This window comes from Oncorhynchus tshawytscha, linkage group LG07, assembly GCF_018296145.1.
Source record: "Oncorhynchus tshawytscha isolate Ot180627B linkage group LG07, Otsh_v2.0, whole genome shotgun sequence".
In the NCBI taxonomy this organism is placed as follows: domain Eukaryota; kingdom Metazoa; phylum Chordata; class Actinopteri; order Salmoniformes; family Salmonidae; genus Oncorhynchus; species Oncorhynchus tshawytscha.
This window is the reverse complement of record NC_056435.1, coordinates 4,737,038-4,759,054: the sequence shown is the minus strand read 5'-3', so window position 1 is coordinate 4,759,054 and position 22,017 is coordinate 4,737,038. Positions and strand designations below refer to the sequence as shown.

The window sequence follows — 22,017 nt, the reverse complement described above, 5'->3', positions numbered from 1 at the left end:
CTTTGCATATTGCTGACTTGGTCTAATAGCAACAGCAGAAAAAAGCTTTTGAAAATTAACCTATACTTTTGATCCACTGTGCAGACAGACCCAATCCAATATCCGCTCTGTTACTTCAACCCTGGAAGGTTGCATAAGTCGCACAAGGCTGACTGAGTTGTTACTTTGACTGGCACCATGCAGGTTAACACTTGAGTTTAATTTTGATCTGTGTGCTGACACCTGGGGTGAAAACGTAACCTATTTTGGCATCTAAAGGGATCTGTTTCTTGGTGACAGACTGAAGTATAGTACTGTACATTCTGATAAAGGTCAGTCACAGGCTTCTCCAGGCACCTGGCAGACACATTGACATTTGAGTTGTTACTCCAGTGTTTCCCAATCCTATTTCCCCAGTACCCCCAACAGTACACATTTTTATTGTAACCCTGGACAAGCACACCTGATTCAACTGCTCAACTAATCATCAAGCCCTCAATGAGCTGAATGAGGTGCGTTTGTCCAGGGCTACAATGAAACCGTGTACTGTTAGGGGTACTCAAGGACCACGGTTGTGAAAACACTGCCCTGCTCCACCCTACTGTTTTGATGCATGTTGTGGTCAATGATTCAAAGTCAAGGAAAGATGCTGCTACATATTACTGTTTAGAACATGGTTGAATGGAACATACACAGTCCGATTCAGTGACTAGCATCAAACTACAGTGTAGATGAAGCAGCCATGTTGAAGATGTAACACAGAGGTCTAGAACTCATGGCTTGTGGGCCACATCAAGTCACTGGTGGCCCGCGGGTGGGAATTTGAAACAACTGATGTACAACCATCTCCCAAAATCCTGTTGTCGTTTAGAAATACTCTCACCCTATGAGTTCCAACACATGATCCCCCCTCCCACCGCTTGGTTACAGGTGACTATTTTCCTGCACTTCCTGTGGGTGGGGCCTCTCCAGGCGGCAGCCGTCCTGGGGCTGCTGTGGGTGGAGATTGGCCCATCATGCCTCGCAGGCATGGCCGTCCTCGTCATCCTCATGCCAACGCAGACCATGTTCGGAAGGCTCTTCTCCAAGTTCAGGTAACACACAATGTAGATAGGAGTTTGAGCTTAAGATTTTTCCAAATAAGCAGGGAGTTCGGTGAGTGCCTTCCTCCCTTTTCTTGCCCAATACGAAACCAAATGAAAATACCAATGGCTTTGTAAACTGATCTTTGGCCTGCTTTTAGCATGGACCACGTGAGAACGTAACCCCGGCGTGGACCGCGTGAGAACGTAACCCCGGCGTGGACCGCGTGAGAACGTAACCCCGGCGTGGACCGCGTGAGAACGCAACCCCGGCGTGGACCGCGTGAGAACGCAACCCCGGCGTGGACCGCGTGAGAACGCAACCCCGGCGTGGACCGCGTGAGAGCGCAACCCCGTGGGCGTGGAGCGCAACCCCGGCGTGGCCCGCGTGAGAGCGCAACCCCGGCGTGGCCCGCGTGAGAGCGCAACCCGGCGTGGACCGCGTGAGAGCGCAACCCCGGCGTGGACCGCGTGAGAGCGCAACCCGGCGTGGACCGCGTGAGCGAGCGACCGCGTGAGAGCGCCCGGCGTGGACCGCGTGAGAGCGCAACCCCGGCGTGGACCGCGTGAGAGCGCAACCCCGGCGTGGACCGCGTGAGAGCGCAACCCCGGCGTGAGCGTGAGAGCGCAACCCCGGCGTGGACCGCGTGAGAGCGCAACCCCGGCGTGGACCGCGTGAGAGCGCAACCCCGGCGTGGACCGCGTGAGAGCGCAACCCCGGCGTGGACCGCGTGAGAGCGCAACCCCGGCGTGGACCGCGTGAGAGCGCAACCCCGTGGACCGCGTGAGACCGCAACCCCGGCGTGGACCCCGTGAGAGCGTAACCCCGGCGTGGACCCCGTGAGAACGTAACCCCGGCGTGGACCCCGTGAGAACGTAACCCTAGCGTGGACATTAGCACACTAGCACATTTCGCTGTCTTGTCAATAAACCAGGTTTTTCTAAGAAATATATAGTGGTCTTTTTTTTTTTTTCTTTAACCTTTTTTTTTTTTTTTTTTTTTTTTTTTTTTTTGAGCAGATGGTCAGGGGCTTGAACACAATTACAAATAATTTGTAGACTGCAAATTGACCGCAATAAGCCCAAACAGATATAATAGTAATTTCAAACCTTACATTTGTATGCAATCATATGCAAGTATCTCTATGTGTGGGAGTACTAAATAAAATCACATGAAGCTGGTGTTTTTACAGTCTTAAAAATTGCTCAGAACTGTCCTTTTCTTGCAGGAGTAAAACCGCTGCCTTGACTGACAATAGGATACGCACCATGAATGAAGTGGTGTCTGGAATCAGGATCATCAAAATGTATGCCTGGGAGAAGCCCTTCTCAGCACTGGTCAATGATGTCAGAAGGTAAAAAAAAGTATAACATTGAAGCTTTTGAACGGATCCCGCTGCACAGAACAAACTCAATATTGAAATTGTGTTAAATTTGTAGATATTGTTACTGTAATAAAGCTTACTTAACAAGCGCTATTGTCCAAAGCCCATTACAGATTGTGAAATGTGTTATTTCAAGAATTCTGCCATCACCCATGATTCAATTCAGCTAGTTATCCTGTTAGGATTGCTGACGTGAGTCACGGTCCCATGATGTGTTTTAACCAAATACCTTCCTCTTATTTTTCTGTGATGAGGAATCGACACCAACAGCTTCTTGTGATGTTGTAACGCTGTTTAAGGAAATTGTCAAACACACTAACTACATTCATGTCAGTCTCCTGAGGGTTTGTCCAGACATTTTAGATGAGCTTATCTAGACAATGCATTGAGTCCATCTCGTACTTTGTGCCAAAGTAACACTGACACAAATGTATATACAAACATACAGTTGTCAGTCAAATCGACTGAAATCCTAGTGATGAACCCTTTTTCATTAGGCTTGGGTGGTGTACTGGGGTATTTTGAAATACCCATGTTATGATTTTCAATACTGTCAATATATACTCAGTGGCCAATTTATTAGGTACACCCATCTAGTACCGGGTTGGACCCACCTTTTCCTCCAGAACGGTCTGAATTATTCAGAGATTAGAAACTTTGCTCAATTAGTATCAATGGACCTAACATGAGCCAGGAAAACATTCCCCCACACAATTACAACACCGCCACCAGCCTGTACCGTTGACACCAGGCAGGATTGGGCCATGGACTCATGCTGCTTATGCCAAATCCTGACTACCGTTGGACCAGGCAATGTTTTCCACTCAATTATCAAGCGTTGGTGTTGGCGTGCCCATTGGAGCCGCATCTTGTTTTTAGCTGATAGGAGTGGAACCCCGGTGTGGTCATCTGTTGCAAGGACAGAGGAGTTTTGTGTTCCGAAATGCCATTCTGCACACCGGTGTTGTACTGCGCTGTTCTTTGCCTGTTACCCCCTGTTAGCTTGCCTGATTCTTGCCATTCTCCTTTGCGCTCATCAACGAGCTGTTTTCGCTCACAGGACTACCACTGACTGGATGTTTTTGGTTTGTCGCACCATTCTCTGTAACCTTAGTCCACTGCCGTTGCTGAGATACTGGAACCGGCCCGCCTGGCACCGACGATCATACCATGCTCGCTTTGCCCATTCTAAAGTTCAATCGAACAGTAACTGCATGTCTGTCTGCTTGCTTTATATAGCAAGTCACAGCCATGTGAATTACTGTTGGGGTGGTGTACCTAATAAACTGGACACTGAGTGTATGTATTTTTTTTTGTCATCTTGTGCACTAGGTTAATAGATAAAGCAGATCTTGTTCTTCATTTTGCCTGTTGCTTATTTGATTTTCTCATTATGAAGCCCTGCCCCAAAGCAGCTGATTGAGCCAATCATGGTATGTTTGTTTACAAAGAGCACAGAGTTAACGGAAGCTTTTGTGACGACTGTTGTCCAGTGCAAGAGAGGTGATCAAGTTACGCTTGAAGTTCACAACTGTTTGCCAACTAAATATCTTACGTTTAACTATCTAAGACGTGCCAAATAAATGTAAATGGTTTGCTAGCTAAGTGGCTAGCCTGCAAGATCAAGATTCTTGGTTACAGCAGAGACGATCAATCCCCTCCTGGATCAAGAACCCTGCTGTCTAATATTTGTTGTGTGTGCAGCAAACCTTTTGACATAGTTGTACAGCTTCATGAGCTGGGGTGTCTGTCCTTGTAATTTGTTTATGTTGACTTGCGCTTGTTCGCAATTAGCAAGCGTCCGCTACGGGAATACGCTAGTAATTTGTAAGCATTTTTTTTTTTGGACTGTTTGGAAAGAAATGGTGCCCCCTTGTGTGCATTGCCGGGAACCCCATACCCTGGTATGTTACAGTAGCGGTTTGAAAATCTGGATACCACCTGACCCTACTTTTCGTAACCACCACTATTGCCTGGTGTGGTATTGCTAGAGGGCCTCTGACACACAACCACCATGTACACTGAGTGTACAAAACATCTTTCCATTACAGACTGACCAGGTGAAAGCTATGATCCCTTATTGATGTCACTTGTTGTATTCACTTCAGTCAGTGTAGATGAATGGGAGGAGACTGGTTAATGAAGTATTCTTGAGCCAATTGAGACATGGGTTGTGTATGCATGCCATTGAGGGTGACTGGGCAAGACCAACGATTTAAGTGCCTTTGAACGGGGTATGGTGGTAGGTGCTATGCACATCGGTTTGTGTCAAGAACTGCAATGCTGCTGAGTTTCACACGGAACAGTTTCCTGTGTGTATCAAGAATGGTCCACCACCCAACGAATTGAGACTCCTCTGCGGGCAAAAGTGGGGTGCAACGCAATATTAAGAAGGTGACCTTAATGTTTTGTACACTCTGTGGCACCACTGGCATGTTAACAGGTGTTGACAAGCTCTGCTTCTCCACCTCAGACCTGTGACATGGACATGCTACTACTATCCAGTCATAAGGCTGTCTAAATCTGTCACCTGGGTGTTAGTATAAGGAGAACAAGGTGCCCATGGTTTTATCCCAGTGATAAAAATACTCAATCTGAGCAATTTTATAAAGGGCTACATACGGATTCCTCGTGCAGTGGTTACTAATGTCTCTGAGTGAATCTGTGGTGCACATCAACCTCCCCGTGCAACAGGACAACCCCTGCTCCTCTCCTTTTGAATATCCACACGTGTTTACACATACTCGCAGGGCTCAGAAAAGTGGCCAGATAAACCAACAGTCATCAAAGCCATGTTATCAGTGAGTCGTCGTCGTGGTTTTCACGTCAATCATGTAGCATCCTCAGGCATATTTATATGCAGACTTGTTTCTGTGGTCTTATATTTATTGAAATGCTTCCTGGGTTTGTTTATGTTACGGAACTCCTCTCTCCCATTCTTCCCCCAGGAAAGAGATCTCCAAGATCATGTCAAGCTCCTACCTGCGAGGCCTCAACATGGCCTCCTTCTTTGCAGCCAGTAAGATCATCGTCTTCATCACCTTCACCGTCTACGTCCTCCTGGGGAACACCATCTCAGCCAGCCGGGTGTTTGTGGCCGTGTCTTTGTACGGTGCCGTCCGCCTCACCGTCACCCTCTTCTTCCCCTCAGCCATAGAGAAACTGTCTGAGACGCGCATCAGCGTCCGCAGGATCAAGGTACAAAATACATGTGAGCTTCTGAGACCTCAACCATTTTAAGAAGTTTCAGTATTTATTTGTGGTATCATATGGTTAAGTTACTGGGCAGCACACAGCATCTGTAGTTAATCCAAGGTAGAGATGCTATGACGCATTGTCCCTCGTTAAAAAGAAACCATGTCAAATGAAGACGTAAAAGCAGCAAAGTGCTGATGTGAATCATGACATTATTTCTTGGGTGGTTTTAATCATTATCTCTGACATATGTAAGTATTATCTCTGTGTGAACCATACAATACCAGAGCTCTCCTGAGGTTGTGCAAGGCTCGTCTTCTGCACGTGTTGGCTTCCGACAGTGCAGGTGTCGTCTCTGCGCTCGGTTCCTTTTTAGTTAATTTTAGACGTGCTGCCCTGACAGTTGCCTGGATGCCAATGTGAAACACAAGTACCAGCTCTAGATCTGACCTCCTAAGACTCATTATGTAATCATGTCACATTATCATGCTTTATGATCAGTGACTGTAAAATCATCATGGGTCTTATCTGAGCCACAGCCAGACTTTTCATTACTGTAGGTCATCTGATTGTTCAAAGCCAGGGACGTAACGGGCATCATTGCTATCAAGATCTTCAAGTTGTTAAATGTGTCATCTCGATCCAACACGATTGTAAACGAAGCCTGGGATCCATCTCGACGCGGTGGTTTTGTTAACATGAGACATGGCTGTATATCACTGGTTCTCTCTTGTTTCCACTCTCAGACTTTTCTCCTGTTGGATGAGATTGTGAAAAGCAAACATGGATTCCTCCAGGAGGAGAAGCAAGAGCCCAATGTGGAGATCCAGGACCTGATTTGCTACTGGGACACGGTGAATGTTCAACCACTGCCACCCAGACTCCTAAATACAGCTACAGTGCTGTTTACTGATATCTCACACACCTTTATTACAGTTTGACGCTACTTGTGTGTGTATACTCAACGTATTGGGACAGAGGCAATTTAGTTGTTTTGTCTCTTATCCAGCACTTTGAGCTCACTGTATATACACAGATACATACTCCAGATTTGAAATATTACTGAGGTTAAGGTGCAGACTCTCAGCTTTAATTTGACGGTATTTTCATCCATATCGGGTGAACCGTTTAGAAATTGCAGCATCTTTTTGTACATAGTCCTCCCATTTTAGGGGAGCAAAAGTATTTATAAACAAATTCACTTGTGTATTAAAGTAGTCAACAGTTTAGTATTTGGTCCCATATTCCTAGCACACACCGATTACATCAAGCTTGTGTTGGATGCATTTGCTGTTTGTTTTGGTTGTTTCAGATTATTTTGTGCCCAATAGAAATTAATGTTAAATGTCACTTATTGTAAATAAGAATATAATGTTTCTAAACACGTCTACATTAATGTGGCTGCTACCATGATTATGGATAGTCCTGAATGATTTGTGAATAATGATGAGTGAGAAAGTTAGATTATACCTCCAAGACATGCTAACCTCTCACTGTATTACAACTCATATAATAAAGTCTAACCTGAAATGTCCCCTCTCTCACTCTGTACAGAGTCAGGACGCCCCATCTCTCCAGAACCTGTCACTCACAGTAAAGTCAGAGCAGCTTGTCGCTGTCATTGGACCTGTGGGGGCTGGAAAGGTCAGATGTCATGTTTCTTGGTGTGCCAGCCTATTACATCACTGTATGAGGACAGCAAGGCAACTGGAATATTTATTTGTCTACCGTGTGAATCAGAAACGGGTATTGCAGGATTTGTAAAGAGGTTTTCTCCTCTGACTGACAGTGCCTTTGTGTACACTGAGTGTACAAAACATTATGATTACCTGCTCTTTCCATGAGACTGACCAGGTCAATGCTATGATACCTTATTGATGTCACTTGTTAAATCCAATTTAATCAGTGTAGATGAAGGTGAAGGGGACATGTTAAATAAGGATTTTTAAGCCTTGAGACATGGTGCCATTGAGGGTGAATGGGCAAGACAAAATATTTAAGTGCCTTTGAATGGGGTATGGTAGTAGGTGTCAGGCGACTGGTTTGAGTTGTCAAGAACTGCAGCGCTGTAGGGTTTTTCACACTCAACTCAATATTGGGAAGGTGTTCCTAATGTTTTGCACACTCAGTGTATGTTATCAAGCTCACCTGTTCCCCCTTCAAATTTCCCACAGTCCTCTCTGCTCAGTGCCATCCTGGGGGAGTTGCCTCACGACAAAGGGGTGTTGAAGGTCAAAGGTCAGCTGACATATGCCTCCCAGCAGCCCTGGGTGTTCCCCGGAACCATCCGCAGCAACATCCTGTTTGGCAAAGCGCTCCATCCTCAAAAATATGAGAAGGTCCTGAGAGCCTGCGCCCTCAAGAGGGTAAGACACACTGAATGGAGCTCTCATGGTATTTAACGCTGGGAGATTGCTAAATGCAAGGATTGAAGCTCCATTGAGCCCGTTAGATCTCATCAACTTTGACTGCAAAAGAGAACCAACACCTTGGGCTCTAGGTGGTACGCCTTACATCAGAGCTGTCAACACTTGTACATGAACACATACACGCTGTCCTCTCTGCCCTATTGAACACATACACGCTGTCCTCTCTGCCCTATTGAACACATACACGCTGTCCTCTCTGTCCTATTGAACACATACACGCTGTCCTCTCTGTCCTATTGAACACATACACGCTGTCCTCTCTGTCCTATTGAACACAATGTGAGACTAGATTCAAGGTCTGACAACCACATCCCATGAAACAGACATCTGCTCTACAAACACTTCCTCTTTGATCAGAGGACTGGACTTTTAGCCACACATTCACTTGCCATGGAGAACGCTTCAAACCAATCAAATGTATTTATATAGCCCTTCTTACATCAGCTGATATCTCAAAGTGCTGTACAGAAACCCAGCCTAAAACCCCAAACAGCAAGCAATGCAGGTTTAGAAGCACGGTGGCTAGGAAAAACTCCCTAGAAAGGCCAAAACCGAGGAAGAAACCTAGAGAGGAACCACACACACAGTGATCTGTAGTGAGTGTCACTTCCCCAACCGTGCACTCTGTAACACTACCACTGTGTACAAGCTGCATTCCCTCTGTGGAAGATCATGTCCTGCACATAGTCATTATGGTCCTCCTGTTTGAGGGATTGTGGGTCCTATTAACTCCTGTCGTCTCTGTTGTCCCTTCTGTGTTCAGGACATGGAGCTGCTGCCAGACGGGGACCTGACAGTGATAGGGGACAGAGGAGCCACCCTCAGTGGGGGACAGAAAGCTAGAGTGAACCTGGCCCGGTAAGACCACAGCTCCACTTCAAACCAGAGTAGAAATGAGTTGCGGTACATTCTATAGATGTGATGAATATCCTCCAGTCTCTATCTGAAAGCCTTGTTGTGTCTCAGGGCTGTGTACCAGGATGCTGATATCTACCTGCTGGACGACCCTCTAAGTGCTGTGGATGCTGAGGTCGGGAGACACCTGTTTGAACAGTGAGTTAACCACAGTTTCAGCTAAACAGTTAAAAAAAGAAGAATTTATACACAACTGAATAGTGATGCAATACACTGCTAGAACTTTGCTCTCGGTACACGTCTCAACATGACTGTAAAAGAGCAAAACTATAGAAAACACAAACCGACTGGGCACACACTGGTTGAATCCAAGTTGTTTCCACGTCATTTCAATGAAATGATGTTGAACCAATGTGGAATAGATGTAGAATTGACTTCTGTGCAAGCGCATCCATTTTGCAGCACCGTAATCCTCACTCTCCTTGTCCTTATAAGGGGTCACAGAGATTGCCACAGGGTAGCTCACCAAGTCTAAACAAGATGTGCTACTGTAACATTGGCTAAGCAAGGACAGTACCTCCAAGGATCATGAGCAAAGCATACAGCAATGTATTCCTCTCTTACTTGTAATGCAGTGAATTAACTACTGACTTACTGAAGCATAAACTGGAATGTGTACAGTACTTCCACTATTGTTCTGGGGCGTTATGAAGCATTCTGTTCCTGCTCCTGTCCCCCAGTCCTTTGTTGGTGGCTGGTGATTTATCTGGCAGGGTAGCAGAAAGCCTGGAGCGTTCTATTCCAACCTCCCTGAGGTCTCCAGCAAAGCAGCCCTAGCCTCTGATCACAGCAGAGGGGCCCGGTGGGGACCAGTGAGGGTAGGAAGGCAGGAAAAGGAGTGGTACTGCTGCCACTGTCAAGCACACAATGGCAACAGAGCCCTACTCTACCACTTCCTGTCACATGACATGGTCCCCTGGAAAGTGTTCATAATGGAACCAGCAGGGCAGTGACGAGGGGTGGGCAGCACTATTACTGTGCAGGGCTCACATGTATACAAAGCTATAATGGTTAGAACAGGTTTCAATAGCATTGTAAGTGTAAATCTGTGTTTTTGGTGTGGATGCTGTCACAGACCTGCCAACATGCACACATTTTACCTACCAACTATGCAATTCTGTCCATGTATGAGATTGAGTTAAAAGTATGCAGAAATGAATGGGGCCTGAATTGATTTTAATAAATACATCCACTGAGTAAATCATCCCGATTCGAGCTGCAACACACAGACATGTATGGAGTTTGTGTCAACAGATTTGGTGATTTAATACATCATTATTCGACATAGCTACCCCGCGTCTGCCCCTCCTGTTTGATGTGATGCTGAGTTTGCCGACTGTCGGCTGTACGTACACATGGACAAATCCCTTTTCGGCTCTGTGTGTTGTGGAAAGGTAAACTCATTGTTTCAAGCTAACGTTAGCAAACATAAGCTGGACATTCAGTGGGCTCTAAAGTGTCAGCAGTTCACTCGCATTTGCTAGTGAAAGGAATGAAATGCAAATACTAAAAATAACTGGTCTCATTTGGGCGAGTGTGATGTACATTTAATACTGCATCCCATTAGTTGTATTTTCCACGTAACATTACGAGGATCACGCAACCTGATAGGCTGTAATGATCAAACATCAATATAAACATCTTGGCATTAAATTGAGTGGGGAGTTTAGAAGACTGCGCGATGAAGAATGAGTGAGTGTCTGGTGTTAGCTATAGAGGAAATGCTTCTAAAATGCCTTTGCACTAGATTTGAGATTTTTATCAATTTCGAAAATCTGAAATGATGTATGCGCTGCAAAGAAATCCAATAGGCACCGTTACCTAGGCTGAAACAGCGGACTCTTCTAGAGAACAGCGTTCAGGTTCCCTTTGTGGTAGCCTACTTAAGCTTTGTGTAGCCAGTTTGATCTGTGTCGATGCGATCATATTTTTTCAAAATGATTTTGCTTTTGTTGTTTAGGAACCATGTCTAAAAAGCAAATACTTGTGAGCTGGCCCTAATGATTGTCACCTCTCAAACAGGGCCAATTATCCAATTTGCCGGCGCGCATTTGGTACTCTAAAAAGTCTCTGTGTCTATTTCCATGTGTGTCCAGGTGTATCTGTGGTATTCTGAAGAATAAGCCCCGCATCCTGGTCACCCACCAGTTGCAGTACCTCCAAGCAGCCAATCAGATCCTCGTCCTCAAGGAGGTGTGTTCAACATTCCACACACACTTTAAGACTACATAGCTGCACATATGCACTACCCTGTGCTTAAGTTAATGCAAGGACCCGCACTGCAAGCGGGTGTGGTTGGTTACCATGGGTTACTGTAAACACACGTAGGAACACCTGTATAAATGCAGACTGACTTAAACATTACATACAAACTCCGAATGTTTGGTGGGGTGTGACTTTCGTGTGTCTGTTTCAGGGTCACATGGTGGCAAGGGGGACGTACAGCGAACTCCAGCGCTCTGGGGTCGACTTCACCTCCCTTCTGAAGAGGGAAGAGGAGGGGCCACAAGCCCCAGGGGTGGAGACTGAAAGCCGCTCGCCATGCAGCCGCACCCTCTCGCAGAATTCAGAGGTCTCCCACACCACCTCCATACGCTCTGTTAAAGATGGAACTGAACAGCTTCCGGTGGGTCCCGCCCACTTCCGGTCCAGTCCTTAGATACAGTCACTAGGAGCATTTTCACTCTGCCCCTGATATTTTGTAGCAAAGCAGTGAGTGAATAAAAAGTTACCTGTGCTTGCTCTTTTTGTCCACAAGGCAGTGCGTACAAACTTTTAGTAGAAGTTTGCCAGACAGCAAAGTCCGTCACACGTCATATCTCAGACAGCATTGACCTGATTTTGACGACCTTTGGGTGAATGATGTCTTGCCATAGAAATCCGGCATTTACACAATTACACTTATTTGGCCCAAGAAGGGGGGTTGTTTACGGTTGCCTTGTAATTTTAGTAGAACCTATGCAAGTCACAGCAAAGTACATGTTGTACTTTCCTTAAAAAAACGACTTTCATTTGGATCTTGTTGACATGCTCAGATTCCCCAACACAGGGGTTGTGTAAGTTCTCAACTTCCCTCGTGCTTAAACTATGTAGAGGTTCATCTCCTACACAGAGTGCACAGAATGACTCACTAGACATGATATCTGTGCAACGTAATGTTATTTTATTTGCAGTGGCTTTAATGAATAACCCCCAATAAGTCATATGGTGTTTGTGTGTAATGCAGGCAGAGCCTGTCCAGACAGTAGTCGAGGAGAGCCGCTCGGAGGGGACCATCGGCGTCGGCCTCTATGTCAAGTACCTGAAGGCAGGCGCCAACATCCTGGTGTTGATAGGAGTTGTATTACTCCAGTTCCTAGCTCAGGTAATGACATCATAACCCCAGTACAACTAAATGGTCAAAAGCAGCGCTAGTAGTGTGGAAGAAACTCAATCTGATGACGACTTCATTAAATGATATAGGTCTACTAACATATGTTTTTGTGTGCAGGCAGCATATATTCTGCAGGACTGGTGGTTGGCATATTGGTAAGATGTTTTAATTTCACTGTTCATTTTCAGTCATGCAACTGTCATGATACCCTTTTAACATGCCGTGTTGGGACTGGCTCTGTGATTGACAGGGCAGGAGAGCAGGAGAAGCTCAACGTTAACGGCACTGTGACCGTCCAAAATGGTGTCAACGTCACTGAACAGCTGAACCTGGATTTCTACCTCGGCATTTACGCAGGTGAGACACAGTGGAAACCCTACTCGGGGAGTTGTTTTGATACTCCTAGAATAGTGTCATGCAGGCTCTTTCTTCCTCCATAACCTTTGTGCGTCTGTCTGTGTTACAAAATGTGTGCTTCAGAATGTAACATTCTAAAATGGGAAATCTGTGTTTTCAGGTTTGACTGGAGCAACTCTCATCTTTGGCTTTGCCAGGAGTCTGGTGATGTTCAATGTGCTGGTGAAAGCTGCTCAGTCTCTGCACAACCGCATGTTCAACTCTATCCTCCGGACACCTGTACGCTTCTTTGACGTCAACCCAATTGGTGAGCCATAAGCCAATGCGCAAACTGGAACACATAGGGAAAGCAATTTTCTGTTGCCACAGTTTCTGTGTTGAGAGACGCTACATTGTTTGCTTAAGGTCAAACATTAATATATCTGTAGACAAAGAAAGAAGTCTTTAAATTCCTGGTCTTGTCTTCTGTTGTGCCCCAGGAAGAGTCCTCAACCGCTTCTCTAAGGACATTGGCCAACTGGACGCGGCCTTACCTTGGACCTTTGTGGACTTCATTCAGGTGAGCCACGACACATTTTGGCCCTGCATCTTCACAAGGTATTTACTATTCGATCACCAGTTAACCTGTTCCCTCTCCTCTGGTTATGTCTTTGGGCCTGTTTTCCTGAGTAGATATTCCTGCAGATCATTGGTGTGGTCGCTGTAGCGGCCTCCGTCATCCCCTGGATCCTCATCCCATTGGTTCCTCTTGTCATCGTCTTTCTGTTCCTGAGACGCTACTTCCTGCAGACGTCACGAGATGTCAAGCGCCTGGAATCCACCAGTGAGTGCCAATGGCCTTTTTTGCTTAATAGTGTGTGTGTGCACATGGACAGTAATCAGTAACCGTGTGTCTCTATGCAGCTCGGAGTCCAGTCTTTTCCCACCTGTCCTCGTCCCTCCAAGGTCTGTGGACGATTCGAGCCTTCAGAGCTGAGGAGCGATTCCAAAATACCTTTGACGCTTATCAGGATCTGCACTCAGGTGATTGTCCTTTCAATGCTACCTTACTTCCGTTTTGTTTGTCTCCAATGGGTCTAAGTACATTGATGGAGAATGATATTTAATAACATGTATACATTCTACCCAGTCTCCGCTCTGTGCGGTCCGTTCTATAGGAATATAACTGAATCAGTGTCTCTCAGAATCCTGGTTCCTGTTCCTGGTCACCTCTCGCTGGTTCGCCGTCCGCCTGGATGGCATGTGCGCCGTTTTCGTCACCATCACCGCCTTCGGCTGCCTTCTGCTCCGAGACCGTAAGGGACAACGGCACATAGAGCCAACACAATTACAGAGTACAGTCGTGGCCAAAAGTTTTGAGAATGAGACAAATATTAATTTCCCACACAGTTTGCTGCTTTCAGTGTCTTTAGATATTTTTGTCAGATGTTACTATGGAATACTGAAGTAAAATTACAAGCATTTCATAAGTGTCAAAGGCCTTTATTGACAATTACATAAAGTTGATGCAAAGAGTTCATATTTGCAGTGTTGACCCTTCTTTTTCAAGACCTCTGCAATCCGCCCTGGCATGCTGTCAATTAACTTCTGAGCCACATCCTGACTGATGGCAGCCCATTCTGGCATAATCAATGCTTGGAGTTTGTCAGAATTTGTGGGTTTTTGTTTGTCCACCCACCTTGAGGATTGACACCAAGTTCTCAATGGGATTAAGGTCTGGGGAGTTTCCTGGCCACGGACCCAAAATATCAATGTTTTGTTCCCCCGAGCCACTTAGTTATCACTTTTGCCTTATGGCAAGGAGCTCCATCATGCTGGAAAAGGCATTGTTCGTCACCAAACTGTTCCTGGATGGTTGGGAGAAGTTGCTCTCGGAGGATGTGTTGGTACCATTCTTTATTCATGGCTGTTTTCTTAGGTAAAATTGTGAGTGAGCCCACTCCCTTGGCTGAGAAGCAACCCCACACATGAATGGTCTCAGGATGCTTTACTATTGGCATGACACAAGACTGATGGTTGCGCTCACCTTGTCTTCTCCGGACAAGCTTTTTTCCGGATGCCCCAAACAATCGGAAAGGGGATTCATTAGAGAAAATGACTTTACCCCAGTCCTCAGCAGTCCAATCCCTGTACCTTTTGCAGAATATCAGTCTGTCCCTGATGTTTTTTCTGGAGAGAAGAGGCTTCTTTGCTGCCCTTCTTGACACCAGGCCATCCTCCAAAAGTCTTTGCCTCACTGTGCATGCAGATGCACTCACACCTGCCTGCTGCCATTCCTGAGCAAGCTCTGTACTGGTGGTGCCCCGATCCCGCAGCTGAATCAACTTTAGGAGACGGCCCTTGCGCTAGCTGGACTTTCTTGGGTGCCCTGAAGCCTTCTGCATAACAATTTAACCTCTCTCCTTGAAGATCTTGATGATCTGATAAATGGTTGATTTTGGTGCAATCTTACTGGCAACAATATCCTTGCCTGTGAAGCCCTTTTTGTGCAAAGCAATGATGGCGGCACTCGTTTCCTTGCAGGTAACCATGGTTGACAGAGGAAGAACAATGATTCCAAGCACCACCCTCCTTTTGAAGCTTCCAGGCTGTTATTCGAACTCGATCAGCATGACCAAGTGATCTCCAGCCTTGTCCTCGTCAACACTCACACCTGTGTTAATGAGCTGGTCCTTTTGTGGCAGGGCTGAAATGCAGCGGAATTTGGGGGGGGGGATTCAGTTCATTTGCATGGCAAAGAGGGGACTTTGCAATTAATTTCAATTAATCTGATCACTCTTCATAACATTCTGGAGTATATGCAAATTTCCATCATACAAACTGAGACAGAAGACTTTGTGACAAATATACATTTTCATTCTCAAAACTTTTGGCCAAGACTGTATACTTGGGCTGAAGGAGGTTATGAAAACTGCAGCTTGTTGCCAGACCAGACCTAGAATAGCAATGATTGATTGAGCATTGGGTCTAACCAGTGTCCTGTTTGTTTCTCCTCTGGCCTTGTTAGAGGTGGAGGCTGGATCTGTAGGCCTGGCGTTGTCCTACGCTGTGACTCTCATGGGGATGTTCCAGTGGGGGGTACGGCAGAGTGCTGAGGTGGAGAACATGGTGAGACAACCAGATATGTAGAGGAACACTTGTTTTTACAATCAACCCCTTCAGAGATGCTACATGCTTTACAAACCCACCAGACAACTTAGTCTGGAAGTATGTTGATTGAAATGTGTAACCCAGTTCTCAGAACTATTAGTGGCCACTCTGAAACTGCCTCCTGGTCTATTTGGCCTTTCATCTTGTTCATGCTGGTTTTCATGCCAGTGTTGTCTTTGGCTATGCCGGATTAAGTGATATGACATGCTATTCTACAAAATCCTTTCTCTGTAATTAATATTACCTGATTGAGCTAATCATGTAAATGTAATTAACTAGAAAGTCAGGGCACCACAAACTAATATTTATAGAGCAGTTATCTTCCGAATAAACTCTTAAAGACCTAGTAATATTTTACATCAATAGCAGTCAATATTAATCGTCACCTTAATACAGTCTCATCTGAAAGTTGTAAATTCTTGGTTCTTCACGAACCCAGGCTAACAAGTTGAATCAGCAATACAAAATTGGGTTAATTTATTTATTTACTAAATACCTAACTAATCACACAGAATTACATATACACAGGATGAATCATACCTTGATTACAAATTATATCATAAAGGAAAACGTCCCTGGCGGACGGAACAGATATGACAGCTGGTTACACAAAGAAAAGGGGGATTGGGTTTGAGTGAAAGAGCGGGAAGACTTGAGGAACAAAGGGAGAAGCCATGCTATCGTAAATACAGTATCTTATGCATTCTAAATTACCGCCCATTTGGAAAAGGAAAATTCAGTAAATATTTACTCTGAGCTGCGCTTCGGTAGGTTGGTGGTTGATGGAAGGTCGTGTTGCCCAACAGAGTCCTTTGTCCTTTGAAGAATGTCTCTGCTGGTAAATTGGATACGTTGTAGTAATGTCGTTGTGTGGTAGACGGGATACTCTGTCTGTTCTTTCCTAGCCCACGTTTGCAGCTGCTGTTGCTAACTCAACGGCTAGGAGGTATCACTTCTGTAGTGAATAAGAGTTCAAAGTTCATACCATTCGCAACCAAAGCTCACGCTGAGGTTGGCTTCGTTCTGTAGTTATTATCTGAACCATTCTGACATCGGATCGTCATCCTAATGTACCCGGAAAAGCTGACATGTTAGTTCTTTTAACGTATGGACCGTCGTCCTCACATCCTCAGAACAGGTTACATTTTCATCAAGGCTTTATGTAGTGGAGAGAGAAGGGTGTGGTTTTATAACCCATGTCTCTTCACAGGGGCGGGCCACTGTTGAGCAGAGCCCTAACCTTATGAAAACCCAAATCTCTCATTTGGAAGCTAAAATTACATTTGATCTTTTCACCAATAATTTTATATTCAAACATTTAAATTGCACAATTCAAATCAAATTTTATTTGTCACATACACATGGTTAGCAGATGTTAATGCGAGTGTAGCGAAATGCTTGTGCTTCTAGTTCCGACAATGCAGTAATAACCAACAAGTAATCTAACTAACAATTCCAAAACTACTGTCTTATACACACAAGTGTAAGGGGATAAAGAATATGTACATAAAGATATATGAATGAGTGATGGTACAGAGCGGCATAGGCAAGATACAGTAGATGGTATCGAGTACAGTATATACATATGAGATGAGTATGTAAACAAAGTGGCATAGTTAAAGTGGCTAGTGATACATGTATTACATAAAGATGCAGTAGATAAGAGTACAGTATATACGTATACATATGAGATGAATGATGTAGGGTATGTAAACATTATATTAGGTAGCATTGTTTAAAGTGGCTAGTGATATATTTTACATTTCCCATCAATTCCCATTATTAAAGTGGCTGGAGTTGAGTCAGTGTGTTGGCAGCAGCCACTCAATGTTAGTGGTGGCTGTTTAACAGTCTGATGGCCTTGAGATAGAAGCTGTTTTTCAGTCTCTCGGTCCCAGCTTTGATGTACCTGTACTGACCTCGCCTTCTGGATGATAGCGGGGTGAACAGGCAGTGGCTCGGGTGGTTGTTGTCCTTGATGATCTTTATGGCCTTCCTGTAACATCGGGTGGTGTATGTGTCCTGGAGGGCAGGTAGTTTGCCCCCAGTGATGCATTGTGCAGTCCTCACTACCCTCGGGAGAGCCTTACGGTTGTGGGCGGAGCAGTTGCCGTACCAGGCGGTGATACAGCCCGCCAGGATGCTCTCGATTGTGCATCTGTAGAAGTTTGTGTGCTTTTGGTGACAAGCCAAATTTCTTCAGCCTCCTGAGGTTGAAGAGGCGCTGCTGCGCCTTCTTCACGATGCTGTCTGTGTGGGTGGACCAATTCAGTTTGTCTGTGATGTGTATGCCGAGGAACTTAACTTGCTACCCTCTCCACTACTGTTCCATCGATGTGGATAGGGGGGTGTTCCCTCTGCTGTTTCCTGAAGTCCACAATCATCTCCTTAGTTTTGTTGACGTTGAGTGTGAGGTTATTTTCCTGACGCCACACTCCGAGGGCCCTCACCTCCTCCCTGTAGGCCGTCTCGTCGTTGTTGGTAATCAAGCCTACCACTGTTGTGTCGTCCGCAAACTTGATGATTGAGTTGGAGGCGTGCGTGGCCACGCAGTCGTGGGTGAACAGGTATTACAGGAGAGTGCTCAGAACGCACCCTTGTGGGGCCCCAGTGTTGAGGATCAGCGGGGTGGAGATGTTGTTGCCTACCCTCACCATGTGAATCTGATAACTCTGTGTATACTTTCCACTGTAGAGTTTGTCATCCTATCATTGAGAATGTCTCAGATGACATCGTATTCATTAAGTACCAACCCATATGTTCAACTGGTCGGATTACCAAAATATGGTTCATTTCCCCCCCACCTTCTGATGTTCCCAGAATCTTTGATAGCCAAGGGACTTTCAAATGTCACACCAGTAGGGTAGAGAGAGGGGGAAAAGGGGGAAAGAGGTGTGTGTGTGTGTGTGTGTGTGTGTGTGTGTGTGTGTGTATATATCTTTCAAGAATCCAGCCTGAGGGTTTTCTGAAGCTTCTTAATGCAGCTCTCTATAGTGCTTTTAGTTTCAAGTTTAAATGTACTGCACAAGTACACTGTGACATGCCTTTTCTTGCCAGCTCTAAACCCAACAATGCAGTACTAAAAAATAACAGAACAAAATCACATGAGAAATAGAAATAAGAACAGCATGTGAAGTGAGTAAGCTATATTTGGGGTCAGTCAGTTCCAGTACATATTTACAATGGGCAGGGATACTGGAGTGATAGGGGTGGGGTAACTAGGCATCAGAATGTATGATAAACAGAGGAGCAGCAGCTAATATGATTGTGTGTGCAAGAGTCCTGTGAGTGAGCATAGAGACAAAATTAAATACACGGGTCAACTCTGATAGTTTGTGTAGCCATTTTGTTAGCTATTTAGCAGTCTTATGGCTTGGGGATAGAAGCTGTTCAGGAGCCTGTTGGTGTCGGACTTGATGCACTGGTACCACTTACTGTGCGGAAGCATAGAGGACAGTCTATGGCTTGGGTTGCTGGAATCTGGGCCTTCCTTCCTGGATGGCAGTGAGCTCGCCCCCAGTGATGTACTGGGCTGCTTAGACGCCATGCTAGTACAAAAGCCAGGGCTGTTTGACTGACATGGTTTATTCACCGTCCTCAGATGACGTCAGTGGAGAGGGTGGTGGAGTACACAGAGCTGGAGAGTGAAGCACCCTGGGAAACCCAGAAGCGTCCTCCTCCTGAGTGGCCGAGCCAAGGCCTCATCACCTTTGACCGAGTCAGCTTCTCATACAGCTCAGACGGACCTGTGGTCCTGAAGGACATGAAGGCCATGTTCAGGCCCAAAGAGAAGGTTGGCATCGTGGGCAGGACGGGTGCGGGGAAAAGCTCCCTGGTATCGGCGCTCTTCCGCCTGGCAGAGCCAGAGGGCAGGATCTACATTGACGGAGTTCTGACCTCCGAGATCGGCCTTCATGACCTGCGCCAGAAGATGTCCATCATACCTCAGGTAGCTACTGTTGGTGGGTCTTCTGTGGCTGCTCTGTCCCTTAATCCTTCTGAATGTAGTAAAGGCTCCTAGTTCAGATATGGCTCTGTTAGAGCTTATTACATTTTTCTGTTTGTGGCCCCTCTGTTCTTCAGGACCCAGTGCTTTTCACCGGCACCATGAGGAAGAACCTGGACCCTTTTAGCCAGCACACAGACGAGGACCTGTGGAACGCTCTCCAAGAGGTACTGCTCCTCAGACTCCTATTGATACAGTAATAGGACATACTCTCACGTATTGACATACAGGTTAATGTGTGTTTTTGGTGGCATTGATCAGGCTCTTACTCCAGTAACTGTTTCCTCTCCAGGTCCAGCTGAAGTCTGTAGTGGAGGAGCTGCCCAATAAGATGGAGACGGTTCTGGCCGAGTCGGGCTCCAACTTCAGTGTGGGTCAGAGGCAGCTGGTCTGTCTGGCCCGGGCCGTTCTGAGGAAGAACCGCATCCTCATCATAGACGAGGCCACAGCCAACGTGGACCCCAGGTACAGAGCTGCCTCTCTCATACACACGTGTTGCCATGGAGGACCTCCTGTCTGTCCTTTCGAGCTGAGCAGCAGAGGCAGCTGATATGCTGCATTCATAACCAAGCGGGAAGGTGGTATTTACCACTTATGACTGGGAAAAACCACTTGAAGGCCCCTCCAACTAGTAATTACTAGTGGGGAAACTCATCTATCATCCTGGAGTTTGGACTTTTCTCACATGCTGACTTCCCCTACTAAGAAAATTTTCGATAACATTTGACAGTAAAACCATACTTTAAAAAAATAAATGTACTTATGGTTTTCGAACACTTGTTCACAGGCATGATAGCTGTAATTTTAGTTTGATGCAGCCTCTTGTCAATTAGCCACTCGTCTTCTCTCAATTAGTTGAAAGCATCCAACTGGTAATTACCACCTTCCCACTTGGTTATGAATGCAACATAAGACTGGGAGGCATCTAGTAGTAGAGGAAAGTGTGTGTGTTTCTTCCTCCCAGCTGAGTGTGTCCTCCCTGTCTGTGTCCTGGCTCTGTAGAACAGACGAGCTGATCCAGAAGACGATACGAGACAAGTTCAGGGAGTGCACCGTTCTCACCATCGCCCACCGCCTCAACACCATCATAGACAGCGACCGCATTCTGGTGAGAGCTCTCCAGTTACCCAGTTGGGGGATCATTGTGTATCTGTCTACTCTAGAGTATTATTTAATTTTTTATATATACACTATTCAAAAGTTTGGGGTCACTTAAAAATGTCCTTGTTTTTAAAATAACATCATTGTTAATGTTGTAAATAGAGGTCGGCCGATTATGATTTTTCAACGCCGATACTGATTATTGGAGGACCAAAAAAGGCAATGCCGATTTGTTTTTTTAAATATATATATTTTTTAAACATTTATTTATTTTTTTGGTAATAATGACAATTACAACAATACTGAATGAACACTTATTTTAACTTAATATAAAACATCAATAAATCAATCATGCAAAAACAAAGTGTTGGAGAAGTAATATGTGCCATGTAAAACAGCTACCGTTTAAGTTCCTTGCTGAGAACATGTGACAGTTGGTGGTTCCTTTTAACATGAGACTTCAATATTCCAAGGTAAGAGGTTTTTAGGTTGTAGTTAATATAGGAATTATAGAACTATTTCTTTCTATACCATTTGCATTTCATATACCTTTGACTATTGGATGTTCTTATAGTCATTTACAACCGTAACAATGTCTACACTGTATTTCTGATTAATTTGATGGACCAAAAAAATGTGCTTTTCTTTCAAGAACATTTCTAAGTGACCCCAAACATGTGTCCAAGGGCTTGTCGGGTCCTTTTTGTATCCCTAATGATAGACCATAGATTACTTACTATAACTTCATTCTGTTCCCAGGTTTTAGACGCGGGTCAGATCCACGAATACGACGAGCCCTACACCCTACTTCAGAACCACGACGGTATCTTCTTTAAGATGGTCCAGCAGACAGGCAGGCAGGAGGCTGTTGCCCTCCTGCAGTCAGCTAAACAGGTAAGTAGCACACTGACTCAACAGAGCATGTCCACTTCACTCTCCCACTCCGTTCTCTGGCAGTGAAATAGCTTACTGCTCAAAGTGACATGCTACCACACAGATGTGTGGGAGTAGTGTTCTTGTGCATACCTCTGGCTTTTCGGGTTGG

General features: G+C 45.4%; 1 protein-coding gene across 3 annotated transcripts in view; it reads left to right on the top strand.

Moving 5' to 3' along the window:
- The window catches only part of LOC112253697 (ATP-binding cassette sub-family C member 4), a 37,475-nt gene that overhangs the window by 14,662 nt on the left and 796 nt on the right, over nt 1-22,017 (top strand). For 2 of the 3 annotated variants that reach the window (XM_024425646.2, XM_024425645.2), the window contains exons 6-29: nt 910-1,073; nt 2,291-2,416; nt 5,395-5,644; nt 6,388-6,495; nt 7,196-7,285; nt 7,816-8,007; nt 8,834-8,928; nt 9,037-9,123; nt 11,082-11,178; nt 11,402-11,611; nt 12,212-12,349; nt 12,476-12,513; nt 12,609-12,715; nt 12,876-13,022; nt 13,195-13,274; nt 13,388-13,538; nt 13,619-13,738; nt 13,900-14,010; nt 15,723-15,823; nt 19,467-19,814; nt 19,949-20,038; nt 20,164-20,336; nt 20,874-20,979; nt 21,732-21,866. In XM_024425646.2, coding sequence (XP_024281414.2) covers nt 910-1,073; nt 2,291-2,416; nt 5,395-5,644; nt 6,388-6,495; nt 7,196-7,285; nt 7,816-8,007; nt 8,834-8,928; nt 9,037-9,123; nt 11,082-11,178; nt 11,402-11,611; nt 12,212-12,349; nt 12,476-12,513; nt 12,609-12,715; nt 12,876-13,022; nt 13,195-13,274; nt 13,388-13,538; nt 13,619-13,738; nt 13,900-14,010; nt 15,723-15,823; nt 19,467-19,814; nt 19,949-20,038; nt 20,164-20,336; nt 20,874-20,979; nt 21,732-21,866 — 3,264 coding nt within the window. Of the gene's footprint in view, nt 1-110; nt 184-909; nt 1,074-2,290; nt 2,417-5,394; nt 5,645-6,387; nt 6,496-7,195; nt 7,286-7,815; nt 8,008-8,833; nt 8,929-9,036; nt 9,124-11,081; nt 11,179-11,401; nt 11,612-12,211; nt 12,350-12,475; nt 12,514-12,608; nt 12,716-12,875; nt 13,023-13,194; nt 13,275-13,387; nt 13,539-13,618; nt 13,739-13,899; nt 14,011-15,722; nt 15,824-19,466; nt 19,815-19,948; nt 20,039-20,163; nt 20,337-20,873; nt 20,980-21,731; nt 21,867-22,017 lie in introns of those variants that run through there. The other variant, XM_024425647.2, reaches the window with a different exon arrangement.